At 36.4% G+C, this 17035-nt stretch overlaps 3 protein-coding genes across 3 annotated transcripts in view; 2 read left to right on the top strand and 1 right to left on the bottom strand.

The window, feature by feature from the left end:
• Positions 1-17035, bottom strand: part of Coq6 (ubiquinone biosynthesis protein COQ6, mitochondrial) — a 191650-nt gene that overhangs the window by 129042 nt on the left and 45573 nt on the right. The window lies entirely within an intron of this gene.
• Positions 611-7559, top strand: LOC110840922 (4-vinylanisole receptor-like). The gene is made up of 7 exons (XM_087352251.1): positions 611-946; positions 2343-2625; positions 2821-3080; positions 3369-3468; positions 4336-4440; positions 5358-5513; positions 6564-7559. The coding sequence occupies exons 1-7, from the start codon at positions 669-671 to the stop codon at positions 6639-6641; spliced, it is 1260 nt and encodes a 419-aa protein (XP_087208377.1). The 5' UTR covers positions 611-668; the 3' UTR covers positions 6642-7559.
• On the top strand, positions 10245-14234 carry LOC147873210 (odorant receptor 70a-like). The gene is made up of 6 exons (XM_087352256.1): positions 10245-10510; positions 10706-10965; positions 11253-11352; positions 12217-12321; positions 12745-12900; positions 13949-14234. Exons 1-6 carry the CDS (start codon positions 10289-10291, stop codon positions 14024-14026), a joined length of 921 nt encoding a protein of 306 aa, XP_087208382.1. The 5' UTR covers positions 10245-10288; the 3' UTR covers positions 14027-14234.

Below are 17035 nucleotides of genomic sequence, written 5' to 3' on the forward strand. Positions count from 1 at the left end.
CAGTGACGGACTTGAAAGATCAACGTTAATACTGACGTTAATGACATATGTTTCGGTAAAAGTAAACAGAATGAAGAGGTCCAGAAGAGGTTCAGGTGACGGAATTGGTTCTAGAAACCTTTTAACCTTCTAATATCAGAGAACAAGTAATTCGCTTGGTTAGTTACTACGTTTCATTGTCATTGGGTTACTTACGTAGTCTGTTCATTCGGCAGACAATTAAAGTACACTAATAATATATCATTATTATTTCGAGAAATTTTTATTTTTCAGTATATACGCTGGTAATATTTAAGAAAGTAAATTTTAGAACACTGCATTCTTTTAATACACCATGACTATCTATTTTCATGAAACAACAGTTTCTCACGAAATTATTAAACTCACAGAATCCAACAATTACTTAGAATATAGTATTCACTGTTCATGTCATTTTCGTGAACTTTGTGTTTAGAATTGTAACTGTTAATACTTCTCGATATGAAAAGTATTTTCTACTCTTGAATATTTCAGTAGCTGAGAAATTGATCCCTGTTTCCTAATACATAAATACCTCCTGTATCTGCCTCATCGCTGTGCAGTAGACAGCTGAGCCCACTGTGCGCCAGATGTGAAGTTCTGCGTTCGTACCTAGACGTGGATCATTTCCTGTAACCATTCCCAACAATATGGCCGAACGAAGCGTCTCAGCGACAGGACACGAAACAGAGAAGCGTTTCCAGTTCTTCTTAATCGTGTTCCGTGTATGTGGTATACCTATCCTGTTCAACAAAGTCCCTACATTGTTCAAACTGTACTCTACACTAGCCGCATTCTGCTGCTATATAACGTTTGTGGCCCTAGTTGCGGATATGTTCATGAACACTGAAGGACTAGAACACACCATGGAAACTGTTCGAGCCGTCGCCCCAGCCGGAATGATTGTATGGATCCACGTTTTCCTCAGGTAGAATTAAAATGGTCATAATCAGTATGATCATTTAATTATCGAATCTAATTAAGTTCTGAAAAACTTCCTTCCGCGCCAAGATGTCTCTTTGGTTTGTTAATCATGATGTTTGCACGTTTTTTAACTTTCAATACCGTCTTTTGAATTTATTTATTAATATGAATTCATGATTCATTTGTTAGAGGTTTACTTTCCTTGTTTTATTAGTTGCTATTTTATCCTTCGATTATCATATTCAGTTTTATCTTATCATCCTTAATCACTTGTCTTTATTATAAAATCTCAAGACAAAAATATGAATATTCATAAAATCGGTATTCCTTAAGATATATTGCTTTATAAGTAGAATTTGAGTTTCTCAAGGCGAGAGTCCAAAGATGGTTGTCTTCTAGGTTGTAGTGCTGTGTAGTCTGATAGAAGTTCACCATCATTAGAGCCTGGTGATGAAGGAATCAAGGACCTCTGAAACGTTGGTAAACTTCTACCAGACTAATAGCGGAACAACCTAGAAGACAACCATCTTAGTGCTCCATCATTTTAAAATTACAAAATATTAAAGTATTTCGTTTGCCCTTGCATTCCTCTATTAAAAACACTCGCACATTAGAAGTCTTAAGGTTTAAAAGAATGTCGATTACTGGATTGTATTAAGATAATATTCAAAATATCATAAAGTGTTTCACAAAATCAGCTATACATCGCAATAATGTATTGGCACGTATTTTCATGTTACGCTCCAATATTGTGTCGTTGCCTGCCGCTGAGAAAACTGGTTAATTTTAAATTTAACTACACATAACAAAGAACCAGAACAATGGTCGGCTTTCAACGTCGTCGTGCTTTCAAATGTTATGATTGTACTTCAGTTTCATCATGCGGTAATGCCTCACCCTAAAGTATCCGGGATTAATGCCAAGGAATTACGATGTTAAAATCTTCTAGTGTGAGGGGCAAAGTCAACCAATGACCTTGTCTGGCTGATAATGTCGTGAAATCAGTGGGGAAGAAGAAATGGGTAAAGAAATTTTGAAAACATAGTCAACATAAACGAAAGGGGGAGAAATTACACTACATTTGGAAGAAAGTTGGCTACCCTGGAATTTTCTCTAACTTTCCCACAAAGAAAGTTTTGAAGATACGAACCGAAATCAAATTCACGCATCAACGCCTGGGGTACAGACATCCAATGCCGAAAGTTTTACAAATTTGCGCGGTAATACAGAAAGAAGGACAAACAGATTATATCTTTTTATTATGCGTTCATTTCCAAATAAAGTTGAAGCCTACACCGATGTTAAACTAATATAACTTTAAGTCAACAGTGACATTCCAACAAGCCTATAGACTTTTGAAATATTATACAGATTAATAAATTGAAACGTGTTTTTTTCAGATTCCGACACGATAAAATAGGTCGACTGATAAACTTCACTGACTCCTTCAAGTGGGAAGAAATGCCGATCATAGATTCTGAAACAGGATCCCTTACAACGGCTGGATGGATTCCGCGAGTCCAGTTAATCGCAAAACGAATTATCCAGTTTGTAATAGTTTTCCACTCCAGCTATACCGCAGTTCGTATGGCAATGTTGGCGAATCGTCCACTGTCGTACAACGGCTGGTATCCATTCGATGTATCAGTGAGTCCAACGTACGAGCTGGTCAATTTCACGCAGGTAACGTTTCACTGGAAGTAACATTTCGTTTTCACGGCCACACAAGGTGTTCCAAGTGTAACTGTATTTTCAGATTGTTATAATGATAATTCTGGCGAACGTACATACCGGCTTTATAAGTAACTGGCAGAATGGAACAATATTACATTTACAACCCAGTTACATATACGCAATACGTGAGTCTCCTGTTGGCAGTTACTTGGAGCTCTCACGTACAACTGCACCATCTTCGGCTTCAGTGCATTGTACGCCACGTTCATCTGCATCGCCTGCAGTCAGCTGGAGAAGCTGAGAACGAGCCTCTTGGACATCAGACAGAACCGCGACATTTCAAAGGACTCGGGTGCTCAGACTGACCAGGAAGAAGAGGGAAAAGTCAATGCATCTGGTGAAATGTTCCAACGCATGCAGAAACAACTCAACGACTGCGTACGTCACCACCAGCAAATACTGAGGTGCATTTGGCAGAGATTATCGTATAAGAACTACGCCTACTTTCATGACTTAAAGATAATAAATCGCAAATCAAGGCACTACAACAATTTCACTTCAGTGATGGGAATACTTTCTGGGCATATTGTAGAAAAAGTAACTACCCTTTCGCAAGTTAATGGGTTTGACCAGTAGAGTAAATTTCAGCCTTTTAAGAATGACTCTGATCCTTAAAGTTCCCTAGAGATCGTCTCTACATCAGATTAAATACAAAAATTAGACCTGGGCATAATTATGTTATTTTCCGCCAGTTACATCCGAGTGCTGGAAGAAACGACAAATCCTGTTATGGCTGGAAACTTCCTCCTGAGCTTGGTGTGCATGTGTTTCGCTTCGTTTTCTATTGTTACGGTAAGTCATGATTCGCTTAAAAATCTACACTGGTTATCCATACACATGTCACTTTAACCATTCACTGTTTTGTATTAAACTAATACTTCAAACTGACTCAGGTGTAATCCAAATTTTTACGTCACCTTAATTTTAATTTAACTAACTGATAATTTTACGCCTCTAAATTACCGTCTAAACGAACAATTCGTCCCCAACAACCCAAAACATAATATTCAAACAAACTGGTTCACCATAACAGAAACATATGAGAATGTCTAAGCCCAATGTATATTGCGTAACTGGGGTATACACCACTTATTTTCGCAAGATTGTTCATCGCTGAAGGCACACATTCGAGTATGGCCCTAGTAAGACCGAAAGTTACAACGCGAACACATTAAAGTAAACGGCAGTATCATGCATATTGTTATATCCATTACACACTAGGATGCAGTCCTTGAAATTGACATTTCCACTTACTGCGATTTCTCTCAAATAAACCTTTTACGTTATCCTCAGTCTGCACACAACAAATGACTTTTCTGTGTTATTTATTTCATGTCAGTATTTTGATATGATACGTTTCGGCGATATCAGTCATTATCAGATGGAACTACTTATAACCTAATTTAATGTTTTAATAAATTTTGTTTCTTAAATGTAACAAATATTTGTCACTGTCTAGTGATATCATCAGAGTTGCCTGTTTTATAAATGCAATATAAAAAATCTACATATGAATACAGAAATATAAACATCATGCAAATCCCCTAATATCTTAATCAACATTAAATACTACGTTTAAAGTTCGTGTTTTTTGTCATAGTATCAGTGTTTTCGAGCAGTGAGTTAACATTAACAACATCGCATGTCTGTGAGCTTCAGAGCTGGGGAAACTACATCCAGATGTCCCAAGGTGTTTTATCTTTCGGTGCCGTCCTAACAGCATTATTCATCTACTCCTGGTTTGCGAACGAACTCACAGATCAGGTAATTTGTATTCTTAAATGCAAATCAAAATGCAATCAGTGGTCTTGCACCTGTTCAAAAATTTCTAATGTACTATACACGGTCCTTATCCTATTTTATTTTCTATATATAAAAATGAGTAGGCCTAATCTCTGAACTTTATAATATCAGAAACAATTAACTGGTATATTTTCGATAATTATGTGGAAATAGTTCTGGAAGGTTAAACACACAAATACAGAGATCACTCCTTTGCATTAGTTCAGTATAAATTGCCTACTGTGGTTATTACTCTTCTTGTTACGTGACCCCCTCCATTGCTAGTTTTACACATTTATTTGTTTACAAATTCCATTACTAGGTATTGAAGTAAATGTTCAGATAAAACGTATACTTTGGTAAATTTTAAAACTGGATGAAGTAATGGCACGACCTTATAAAACGAGAAATTAACTATTTATATACTTTTATAAACTGTGAGCATTTTACAATCAAATCGGCTAAAAAGGCTAGACACATACTTTGTATAGGGAAAACAATAAATGCTTACAAAAATTAGGGAGTGAGCTCCTGAGAAGCTAATAGATGTAAGAACAAGAAAGATAATGAAGGAAAATATGAGCATGTATGTTAGGGATGGAAGTTTAGTCTGTTATTAAAATAAAAAAGCAGAAAAGCCGAGAATATGGTGTATGAATCAAATAAGGATAAATGCTATAAGGAACCCATAACTGACGACCTTTAAACTATAGCAAGATGTAAAATGACAAAAAATATATTTTATGCTCGACCCTGATAACAGAATACGAGATAAAAAAAAACACTACAATAAGTAAGCAGGTTGTGTGGAAAAAGGAAGATAGAATTGGGTCAGAACGGAATCACATCTCGTTTCTGATTCTTTCTCTGATGTTGTCTCTAATGCATTAATGTTTCAGGCGGAGAGAATAAAAGATGCGGCCTATGGGTGTGATTGGGTCGGAACGCCCGTTTCCTTCCAGAAGTGCATCAGAATAATAATATCATCAGCTAACAAGAAGATCACTCTCAGCGCTGGAAAGGTTGTTCCTGTGGCCATAAGCACCATGGTCAATGTATGTCTACTGAAATAATGAATCAATGTTTAAGGAACCAACGTGTTCTGTTTTGATTTTAATTCAGTCCAGAAGCATGGATTCCTAGTCAATTTCGTTTCACGTTTTAACGGCTTCAAACTAAACTATTATACAATTTGGTGGCAATTTCTGCGCCTTCATTTTTAGCATTTTTACTTTTCTGACACAGTCATAATATATAACAGCTTGACTTTTCACACACGTCTTCGCGGTACAGACTAAATCCGTAGATATTATTTGGACGAGGTTCGGCTTCAAAGGTTTAAAATAAATAAAACACTTTCTAAATGGAAAAATTCATAATGTGGAACTCCCGATCACACAAGGTTTTGAGAGCAACTAACCCCTAGAAGGGTGAGGAACTCTGTCCTATATTCGGAAAACCAAGCGAAAGTATAATATCTGGTTGATTTTACCATATTTAAAATGAAACTACCAAATACGGTGTCTTGTGCTGAAATAAGCATTAACCTCAAACTGAGTTCGATATTCAGAAAATCACATCAAATCAAATGAAGAACCTGGTCCGACATTTTAAAATCCAGTCAAAAGAGGCTGGACTCGACGTAAATACTTACAGTGTCAACAGTTAAGCACGTCATAAAACTATTATGTGTTGTCGAAATTTGAAACAAATAAGTCATGCAAGCGACAAAAGCAATCCCGGACACAGATCGCACTAATTGCAACAGAACCTTCAAGAGCTTTATTTTACCCAGATAAAGGCCTGGAATGTGATTCCTCGCCTATTATCTGTAAATCACCAAATAGGGTCATCCATTAATTTCTCCCACGCTGATACAGCTTACTTTAAAACAAACGGTAACACAGACCCTTTCCTGTAGCAGAATTCACGAGCTCTGTTAAAATTATCGAAGCCGACATTGTAAAACTGACGCGACTGAATTATGAACTTCACTAATTCTTAAATACTGTTGAGTTATAAAAGTAGGCTCTTATTAATACTTAGCAAAAACCCCACAACACTGAAACCATCAGTTTTAAATGTTGTGCGCTCTGTGCTTGCAGATGATCAACCAGAGCTTGTCCTACTTCATGTTCCTTCTGGAAATGAAGAACATGATCGAACATAGTGAAGATAATTAGTACAGAATCACAGCAAGGAGACCAAAGTAACACTGGACACCATAAACAAGCAAAGAGTAGTCTACGTCCACGCACTTCACCAAGCTTCATACCAGTGTATTAAACCTGCATACTTATTTGCAACGTCTTGTTGGAATGCTTCGTACAAATGGATAAATCCGCATCAGTCATAAAATATAAACACGTCATGTCACATAAATGCAGACACACCAACAATCCGTACCATTGTCCTTGCCTTTCTCTCAGTCTACAGTTCAAAGCTTTGTTTCTCGTCAAACGAAAGGGAAGGTAAGGTTGTGGCTAATTAAAATAACTCACACATACAATTATTTATTTATTTACAGTTCATGTGCATTATGACGACTCCTTCGCCAAACGTGTTGCAACTACGAAGAGTTTCGACAGACTACAACAAAACATAAATATGAAGCTTCCATGCGACTTCTGCATGAAAGTAGCCGTCACCAAATTGCATGCTTCATGATCACAGAACAAAACTGCAATGCTTCATCAAGTAATCGCTTGCATGGTTTAATAAACAGACACAAAATAGATACAACTGTGCTCTCTTCTTCGGGTTAAGTGAAATACCGAAGCTGGCTTCTAAAAGCTGATAGCACTACATCGGACCTAGAATTAGCAGCTCGATAAAGCTGTGTGTTGAGACAGGTGTTCGGTGTAAACATTTTATGTTCCTCGACAGGCATATAAGACTTCGGATATGATAGAATAACATACTTAAAGTTATTAAATGATTTATATATGACCGAAAACAATCGTCACTCAGGTGTGAGTTTAGGTTCTCACGGCGAAGGATCACCCTGAAGACAGAGGCAGTAAGCTCCTCTAAAAGGCTGGTCAATATCTACCAGGCTGCACAATACATTACCTCAGAACACAGACATTTTTCAATCGCCATTTCTGATTACATTTCGCTTACACAATTAACAACATTTCTTTACAAAAATGATTGAAAAGGGCAAATATTCAAGATGATTGCTTCGTTACCGTAAAGACAAAGCATATTAAGTAATTCACTACTTTTTTGTTTACTATTTATTTGTACATATTTATTTACTAGCTTATGTAAAGATTCCATACATTTTAAGAAATTTCAAACTACACAGTTTGAGGGCAAAATGATGCTTGAAAAGGACTAACGTTTTAGGAGCAAAATTAAAATCACACTTTCTAATTTTGATAGGGAAACCTTTTAGTAAAATACGACATACACATGACAGTGACGGACTTGACAGATCAACGTTAATACCGACGTTAATGACATATGTTTCGGTAAAAGTAAACAGAATGAAGAGGTCCAGAATAAGTTCAAATGACGGAATTGGTTCTAGAAACCTTTTAACCTTCTAATATCAGAGAACAAGTAATTCGCTTGGTTAGTTACTACGTTTCATTGGCATTGGGTTACTTACGTAGTCTGTTCATTCGGCAGACAATTAAAGTACACTAATAATATATCATTATTATTTCGAGAAATTTTATTTTTCAGTATATACGCTGGTAATATTTAAGAAAGTAAATTTTAGAACACTGTATTCTTTTAATACACCATGACTGTCTACTTTCATGAAACAACAGTTTCTCACGAAATTATTAAACTCATAGAATCCAACAATTACTTAGAATATAGTATTCACTGTTCATGTCATTTTCGTGAACTTTGTGTTTAGAATTGTAACTGTTAATACTTCTCGATATGAAAAGTATTTTCTACTCTTGAATATTTCAAGAGCTGAGAAATTGATCCCTGTTTCCTAATACATAAAAAACCCCTGTATCTGCCTCAACGCTGTACAGTAGACAGCTTTGCCCACTGTGCGCCAGACGTGAAGTTCTGCGTTCGTACCTAGAGTAGGAGCATTTCCTGTAACCATTCCCAACAATATGGCCGAACGAAGCGAATCAACGACAGGACACGAAACAGAGAAGCGTTTCCAGTTCTTCTTAATCGTGTTCCGTGTATGTGGTATACCTATCCTGTTCAACAAAGTCCCTACATTGTTCAAACTGTACTCTACAGTAGCCGTATTCTGCTGCTATATAACGTATGTGGCTATGGTTGCGGATGTGTTCATGAACACTGAAGGACTAGAACGAACCATGGAAACTGTTCGAGCGGCCGTCCCAGCCGGAATGATTGTATGGATCCACGTTTTCCTCAGGTAGAATTAAAATGGTCATAATCAGTATGATCATTTAATTATCGAATCTAATTAAGTTCTGAAAAACTTCCTTCCGCGCCAAGATGTCTCTTTGGTTTGTTAATCATGATGTTTGCACGTTTTTTAACTTTCAATACCGTCTTTTGAATTTATTTATTAATATGAATTCATGATTCATTTGTTATAGGTTTACTTTCCTTGTTTTATTAGTTGCTATTTTATCCTTCGATTATCATATTCAGTTTTATATTATCATCCTTAATCACTTGTCTTTATTATAAAATCTCAAGACAAAAATATGAATATTCATAAAATCGGTATTCCTTAAGATATATTGCTTTATAAGTAGAATTTGAGTTTCTCAAGGCGAGAGTCCAAAGATGGTTGTCTTCTAGGTTGTAGTGCTGTGTAGTCTGATAGAAGTTCACCGTCATTAGAGCCTGGTGATGAAGGAATCAAGGACCTCTGAAACGTTGGTAAACTTCTACCAGACTAATAGCGGAACAACCTAGAAGACAACCATCTTAGTGCTCCATCATTTTAAAATTACAAAATATTAAAGTATTTCGTTTGCCCTTGCATTCCTCTATTAAAAACACTCGCACATTAGAAGTCTTAAGGTTTAAAAGAATGTCGATTACTGGATTGTATTAAGATAATATTCAAAATATCATAAAGTGTTTCACAAAATCAGCTATACATCGCAATAATGTATTGGCACATATTTTCATGTTACGCTCCAATTTTGTGTCGTTGCCTGCCGCTGAGAAAATTGGTTAATTTAAAATTTAACTACACATAACAAAGAACCAGAACAATGGACGGCTTTTCAACGTCGTCGTGCTTTCAAATGTTATGATTGTACTTCAGTTTCATCATGCGGTAATGCCTCACCCTAAAGTATCCGGGATTAATACCAAGGAATTGCGATGTTAAAATCTTCTAGTGTGAGGGGCACGCTCAAAGTCAACCAATGACCTTGTCTGGCTGATAATGTCGTGAAATCAGTGGGGAAGAAGAAATGGGTAAAGAAATTTTGAATACATAGTCAACATAAACGAAAGGGGGAGAAATTACACTACATGTGGAAGAACGTTGGCTACCCTGGAATTTTCTCTAACTTTCCCACAAAGAAAGTTTCGAAGATAAGAACCGAAATCAAATTCACGCATCAACGCCTGGGGTACAGACATCCAATGCCGAAAGTTTTACAAATTTGCGCGGTAATACAGAAAGAAGGGCAAACAGATTATTTCTTTTTATTACGCGTTAATTTCCAAATAAAGTTGAAGCCTTCACCGATGTTAAACTAATATAACTTTAAGTCGACAGTGAAATTTCGACCAGCCTATCGACTTTCGAAATATTATACAGATTAATAAATTGAAAGGTGGTTTTTTCAGATTCCGACACGATAAAATAGGTCGACTGATAAACTTCACTGACTCCTTCAAGTGGGAAGAAATGCCGATCATAGATTCTGAAACAGGATCCCTTACAATGGCTGGATGGATTCCGCGAGTCCACTTAATCGGAAAACGATGTATCCAGTTTATAATAGTTTTCCATTCCATCTTTACCGCAGTTCGTATGGCAGTGTTGGCGAATCGTCCACTGTCGTACAACGGCTGGTATCCATTCGATGTATCAGTGAGTCCAACGTACGAGCTGGTCAATTTCACGCAGGTAACGTTTCACTGGAAGTAACATTTCGTTTTCACGGCCACACAAAGTGTTCCAAGTGTAATTGTATTTTCAGATTGTTATAATGATAATTCTGGCGAACGTACATACCGGCTTTATAAGTAACTGGCAGAATGGAACAATATTACATTTACAACCCAGTTACATATACGCAATACGTGAGTCTCCTGTTGGCAGTTACTTGGAGCTCTCACGTACGACTGCACCATCTTCGGCTTCAGTGCATTGTACGCCACGTTCATCTGCATCGCCTGCAGTCAGCTGGAGAAGCTGAGAACGAGCCTCTTGGACATCAGACAGAACCGCGACATTTCAAAGGACTCGGGTGCTGAGACTGACCAAGAAGAAGAGGGAAAAGTCAATGCATCTGGTGAAATGTTCCAACGCATGCAGAAACAACTCAACGACTGCGTACGTCACCACCAGCAAATACTGAGGTGCATTTGGCAGAGATTATCGTATAAGAACTACGCCTACTTTCATGACTTAAAGATAATAAATCGCAAATCAAGGCACTACAACAATTTCACTTCAGTGATGGGAATACTTTCTGGGCATATTGTAAAAAAGTAACTACCCTTTCGAAAGTTAATGGGTTTGACCAGTAGAGTAAATTTCAGCCTTTTAAGAATGACTCTGATCCTTAAAGTTCCCTAGAGATCGTCTCTACATCAGATTAAATACAAAAATTAGACCTGGGCATAATTATGTTATTTTCCGCCAGTTACATCCGAGTGCTGGAAGAAACAACGAATCCTGTTATGGCTGGGAACTTCCTCCTGAGCTTGGTGAGCATGTGTTTCGCTTCGTTTTCTATTGTCACGGTAAGTCATGATTCGCTTAAAAATCTACACTGGTTATCCATACACATATCACTTTAACCATTCACTGTTTTGTATTAAACTAATACTTCAAACTGACTTAGGTGTAATCCAAATTTTTACGTCACCTTAATTTTAATTTAACTAACTGATAATTTTACTCCTCTAAATTACCGTCTAAACGAACAGTTCGTCCCCAACCCAAAACATAATATTCAAACAAACTGGTTCACCATAACAGAAACATATGAGAATGTCTAAATTCAATGTATATTGCGTAACTGGGGTATACACCACTTATTTTCGCAAGATCGTTCATCGCTGAAGTCACACATTCGACTATGACCCTAGTAAGACCGAAAGTTACAACGTGAACACATTAAAGTAAACGGCAGTATCATGCATATTGTTATATCCATTACACACTAGGATGCAGTCCTTGAAATTGACATTTCCACTTACTGCGATTTCTCTCAAATAAACCTTTTACGTTATCCTCAGTCTGCACACAACAAATGACTTTTCTGTGTTATTTATTTCATGTCAGTATTTTGATATAATACGTTTCGGCGATATCAGCCATTATCAGATGGAACTACTTATAACCTAATTTAATGTTTTAATAAATTTTGTTTCTTAAATGTAACAAATATTTGTCACAGTCTAGTGATATCATCAGAGTTGCCTTTTTTATAAATGCAATATAAAAGGTCTACATATGAATACAGAAATATAAACATCATGCAAATCCCCTAATATCTTAATCAACATTAAATACTACGTTTAAAGTTCGTGTTTTTCGTCATAGTATCAGTGTTTTCGAGCAGTGAGTTAACATTAACAACATCGCATGTCTGTGAGCTTCAGAGCTGGGGAAACTACATCCAGATGTCCCAAGGTGTTGTGTCTTACGCTTCCGTCGTAACAGTGTTAGTCATCTACTCCTGGTTTGGGAACGAACTCACAGATCAGGTAATGTGTATTCTTAAATGAAAATCAAAATTCAAGCAGTGGTCTTGCACATGTCCAAAAATTTCTAATGTACTGTACACGGTCCTTATCCTATTTTATTTTCAATATATAAAAATGAGTAGGCCTAATCTCTGAACTTTATAATATCAGAAACAATTAACTGGTATATTTTCGATAAAATATCAAATAAGGATAAATGCTATAAGGAACGCATAACTGACGATCTTTAAACTATAGCAAGATGTAAAATGACAAAAAATATATTTTATGCTCGACCCTGATAACAGAAGACGAGATAGACAAAAACACTACAATAAGTAAGCAGGTTGTGTGGAAAAAGGAAGATAGAATTGGGTCAGAACAGAATCACATCTCGTTTCTGATTCTTTCTCTGATGTTGTCTCTAATGCATTAATGTTTCAGGCGGAGAGAATAAAAGATGCGGCCTATGGGTGTGATTGGGTCGGAACGCCCGTTTCCTTCCAGAAGTGCATCAGAATAATAATATCATCAGCTAACAAGAAGATCACTCTCAGCGCTGGAAAAGTTGTTCCTGTGGCCATAAGCACCATGGTCAATGTATGTCTACTGAAATAATGAATCAATGTTTAAGGAACCAACGTGTTCTGTTTTGATTTTAATTCGGTCCAGAAGCATGGATTCCTAGTCAATTTCGTTTCACGTTTTAACGGCTTCAAACTCAACTATTATCCAATTTGGTGGCAATTTCTGCGCCTTCATTTTTAGCATTTTTACTTTTCTGACACAGTCATAATATATAACAGCTTGACTTTTCACACACGTCTTCACGGTACAGACTAAATCCGTAAATATTATTTGGACGAGGTTCGGCTTCAAAGGTTTAAAATAAATAAAACACTTTCTAAATGGAAAAATTCATAATGTGGACCTCCCGGTCACACAGAGTTTTGAGAGGAACTAACCCCTAAAAGGGTGAGGAACTCTGTCCTATATTCGGAAAACCAAGCGAAAGTATATCTGGTTGATTTTACCATATTTAAAATGAAACTACCAAATAGGGTGTCTTGTGCTGAAATAGGCATTGACCTCAAAACTGAGTTCGATATTCAGAAAATCACATCAAATCAAATGAAGAACCTGGTCCGACATTTTAATATCCAGCCAGAAGAGGCTGGTCCCGACGTAAGTACTTACAGTGTCAACAGTTAAGCACGTCAGAAAACTATTATGTGTTGTCGAAATTTGAAACAAATAAGTCATGCAAGCGACAAAAGCAATCCCGGACACAGATCGCACTAATTGCAACAGAACCTTCAAGAGCTTTATTTTCCCGAGACAAAGGCCTGGAATGTGATTCCTCGCCTATCCTCTGCAAATCACCAAATAGGGTCATCCATTAATTTCTCCCACGCTGATACAGCTTACTTTAAAACAAACGGTACCACAGACCCTTTCCTGTAGCAGAATTCACGAGCTCTGTTAAAATTATCGAAGCCGACATTGTAAAACTGACGCGAGTGAATTATGAACTTCACTAATTCTTAAATACTGTTGAGTTATAAAAGTAGGCTCTTATTAATACTTAGCAAAAACCCCACAACACTGAAACCATCAGTTTTAAATGTTGTGCGCTCTGTGCTTGCAGATGATCAACCAGAGCTTGTCCTACTTCATGTTCCTTCTGGAAATGAAGAACATGATCGAACATAGTGAAGATAATTAGTACAGAATCACAGCAAGGAGACCAAAGTAACACTGGACACCATAAACAAGCAAAGAGTAGTCTACGTTCACGCACTTCACCAAGCTTCATACCAGTGTATTAAACCTGCATATTTATTTGCAACGTCTTGTTGGAATGCTTCGTACAAATGAATAAATCCGCATCAGTCATAAAATATAAACACGTCATGTCACATAAATGCAGACACAATCTCACCAACAATCCGAACCATTGTCCTTGCCTTTCTCTCAGTCTACAGTTCAAAGCTTTGTTTCTCGTCAAACAAAAGGGAAGGTAAGGTTGTGGCTATCTCACATAACTCACACACACAATTATTTATTTATTTATTTATTTACAGTTCATGTAACTTCGATGTCAATAGCTCATAATATATGACATCGAATTATTGAATGATTAATAAGTAATGAAATGGAAACGATATGGATTGAAGAAGTCGTGGCTTAATTTAAAGCTCTATCGAGGAATTTGCCTGGAAGACCGAGAAAAACCACGAACAACCTCAGCCAGGATAGCCTGTCTCCGGGTAGAAATTTGAACCCAGCATCTACCAAATACAAAGAATGAATACTAACCACTCGATTACAACGTTTGAATAATGACTCTATGTTCGCGTTGTCACTGACAAGAATTGCACTCTTTCTAAGAACCTGGGAGTTTTGGAACGTGCGGGTGGCTATAATAGGTTCCCAGCAAAACTTGTGTGGACAGGTGACACTGAAACCATGACCTTTCATTCCGAATGACCCCTTTCTCTCAGATTTCCCTGTATATGCCTCTCGATTTAAATTGTAAATACTGAATAAAGTCATAAACAATGGAAATTATCTCCCTGCATGAAAGGCACACCCTATCGTCTACCCAAATATATAATGGAACAAGTATGAAGAAAGCAACTATTATTTACAAGAAAAAAATAACTTTAAAATTAGAAGGACAATGAATTATTAAGTTATAAGAATTTTTATTGCTATGCTTATGATCTATGGGAAAGAATCATAATCCAAAATGAAGAATTTTTGTAAGAAATTGTGAGGTCTGAAAAGGCGCGTAAACTTAAACAAATAACAGTGGCTTTGAATAACTGAAAAAAATATAGAAAAATTACAATTACTGGAAATAAAACATCCAACCTAAAAGTATTAATTTTCATATTAAATCGCATGCGTGACTTCTCACAAAGAATTGTACTTTCATAGCTTTGTCTCAAAGTTGAAATTCGCAATGCAATAAATTAATCAGATTTTAAACTTCGCAATTGTGGCCCTTAAATTCCTCTACACTAGTTTCAGCAATATCGACATGACGCCATTGCATGTCACGCAATTGTTGCGCAAGCTTAAACGATTCCGTCAGTCGCAATCTCGTTTCTCTACAGTGCGAAACTGAACCTTGATGTTAGCAGATGAACTGATAAGTTTCGATTTATATTATTTTTATTACAAGTTTCAATTTATTATATTAAAGTAATTTTAAATTTAAATAAAATTCTGACAACTTTCAATGCATTATAACTAATAACTTTAAACAGAAATTAATTTATAAATCTGAGCATAATACATGAACTGAAAACTTTAAATGTAACTTTATTTGTATTACTTTCAGTATAATATATAAGCTGACAAGTTTGAACAAAACTGATTTATGATAAATTTCAGTACAATTTATTAACTAAACACTTTCAGCATTCTTTGCCGTCAAATTTCAATACAAAATTCGGCAAGTCATAATGGCGGACAACAAGGTGTTACATAAAAATCAAGTCACAGAAAATCGCTTTCGGTTCCATCAGATCATGTTCCGTATTGCAGGATGTCCCATATTTCGAACAAAGGAGTCAAAAGTGGTCTTCATCTTGTCGTTTCTTTGTTTTTACATAAATTTTGTGGCTATACTTATGGACATTTACGTGAATATACAAGACATGGAACATGCGATGGAGAACGTGAGATTGGCTTTCCCCATTGCAAGCGGTTTATGCATTCATCAATTCATGAGGTATGGTACAAAGACTTCACCATAAACATAGAGTTACTGTAAAAAATGGCACGGAAAATTATTGTTTCATAAATAATATGAAAAATATGATCAACTGTAACTAAATTTAAAGTGTTATGAAGTTTCGCAGCAAACGTTTTATTTATTTTTCTCACTATCCAGTAATTGAAAAGAAAACAACTTGGGAGACCTGGGCGTAGATAAGATGATAATACCAAAATAGACCTCAGAGAAATAAACTGTAAGTGCAGAGACAGAATTCAAATCAGGGCCGGATTGAGACATGTTGGGGCTCAAAGAAATGACAAGCTCAATAAAAGATATCAAAATAGTTTTAATAGGTACAAGAACTTTAATAAAAGTGTATTAGTGGGCATACGAATACAAAAAAAAAGAGTGAAACGACGAACTAACAGAAAGTACTATACACGAGTGTAAGCTACATATTTCATTTTGTGTTGTAATTCGCTAGTCCTTCACACAGATACTGATGGAAAGCTGAGAAATATTAAAATTTCTCACTCAGCATTTGGGTAATATTGTGGATACGCAAAAATAATCAAAAACACAATAGCATGTGATATATTAACATATGAGAATATCACTAACTACATTATATGGCACAGAAACAATTCAAAGATAAAGTTGTGTTGTTTACGATGGGTTAGGTTGTTTCCTGGAGAATTTCTGTCGTGTTCATTGGGAGGTCGTGGGGATGTCCTTTAGAAGTGCTGGAGAATCCTCGAGAATTCCTGAATAGATCCTGGAAAAGTCCTAGAGTACTGTCGGAGAAGTCTCCAAGACGTTATGCGGAAATTATTTTGTCATGGAGAATTGCTGAAGAAATCCTGTAGAAGTCCTGTAAGGTTATTTGGAAGTCTTTATGTTGTGGTGGGTTTGATCCCATGCGGTTTGATGATTTTGGATTCGTTTAAGCTTCATTGGGATAAGTCACATTGCATTTTGTTGCGTTTTGGGTTAAGTTGGGTTAGG

Source organism: Zootermopsis nevadensis, unplaced genomic scaffold, assembly GCF_977971745.1.
Source record: "Zootermopsis nevadensis isolate Lab colony 2312 unplaced genomic scaffold, Znev_1.0 Znev_ptg000021l, whole genome shotgun sequence".
Classification (NCBI taxonomy): Eukaryota; Metazoa; Arthropoda; class Insecta; order Blattodea; family Termopsidae; genus Zootermopsis; species Zootermopsis nevadensis.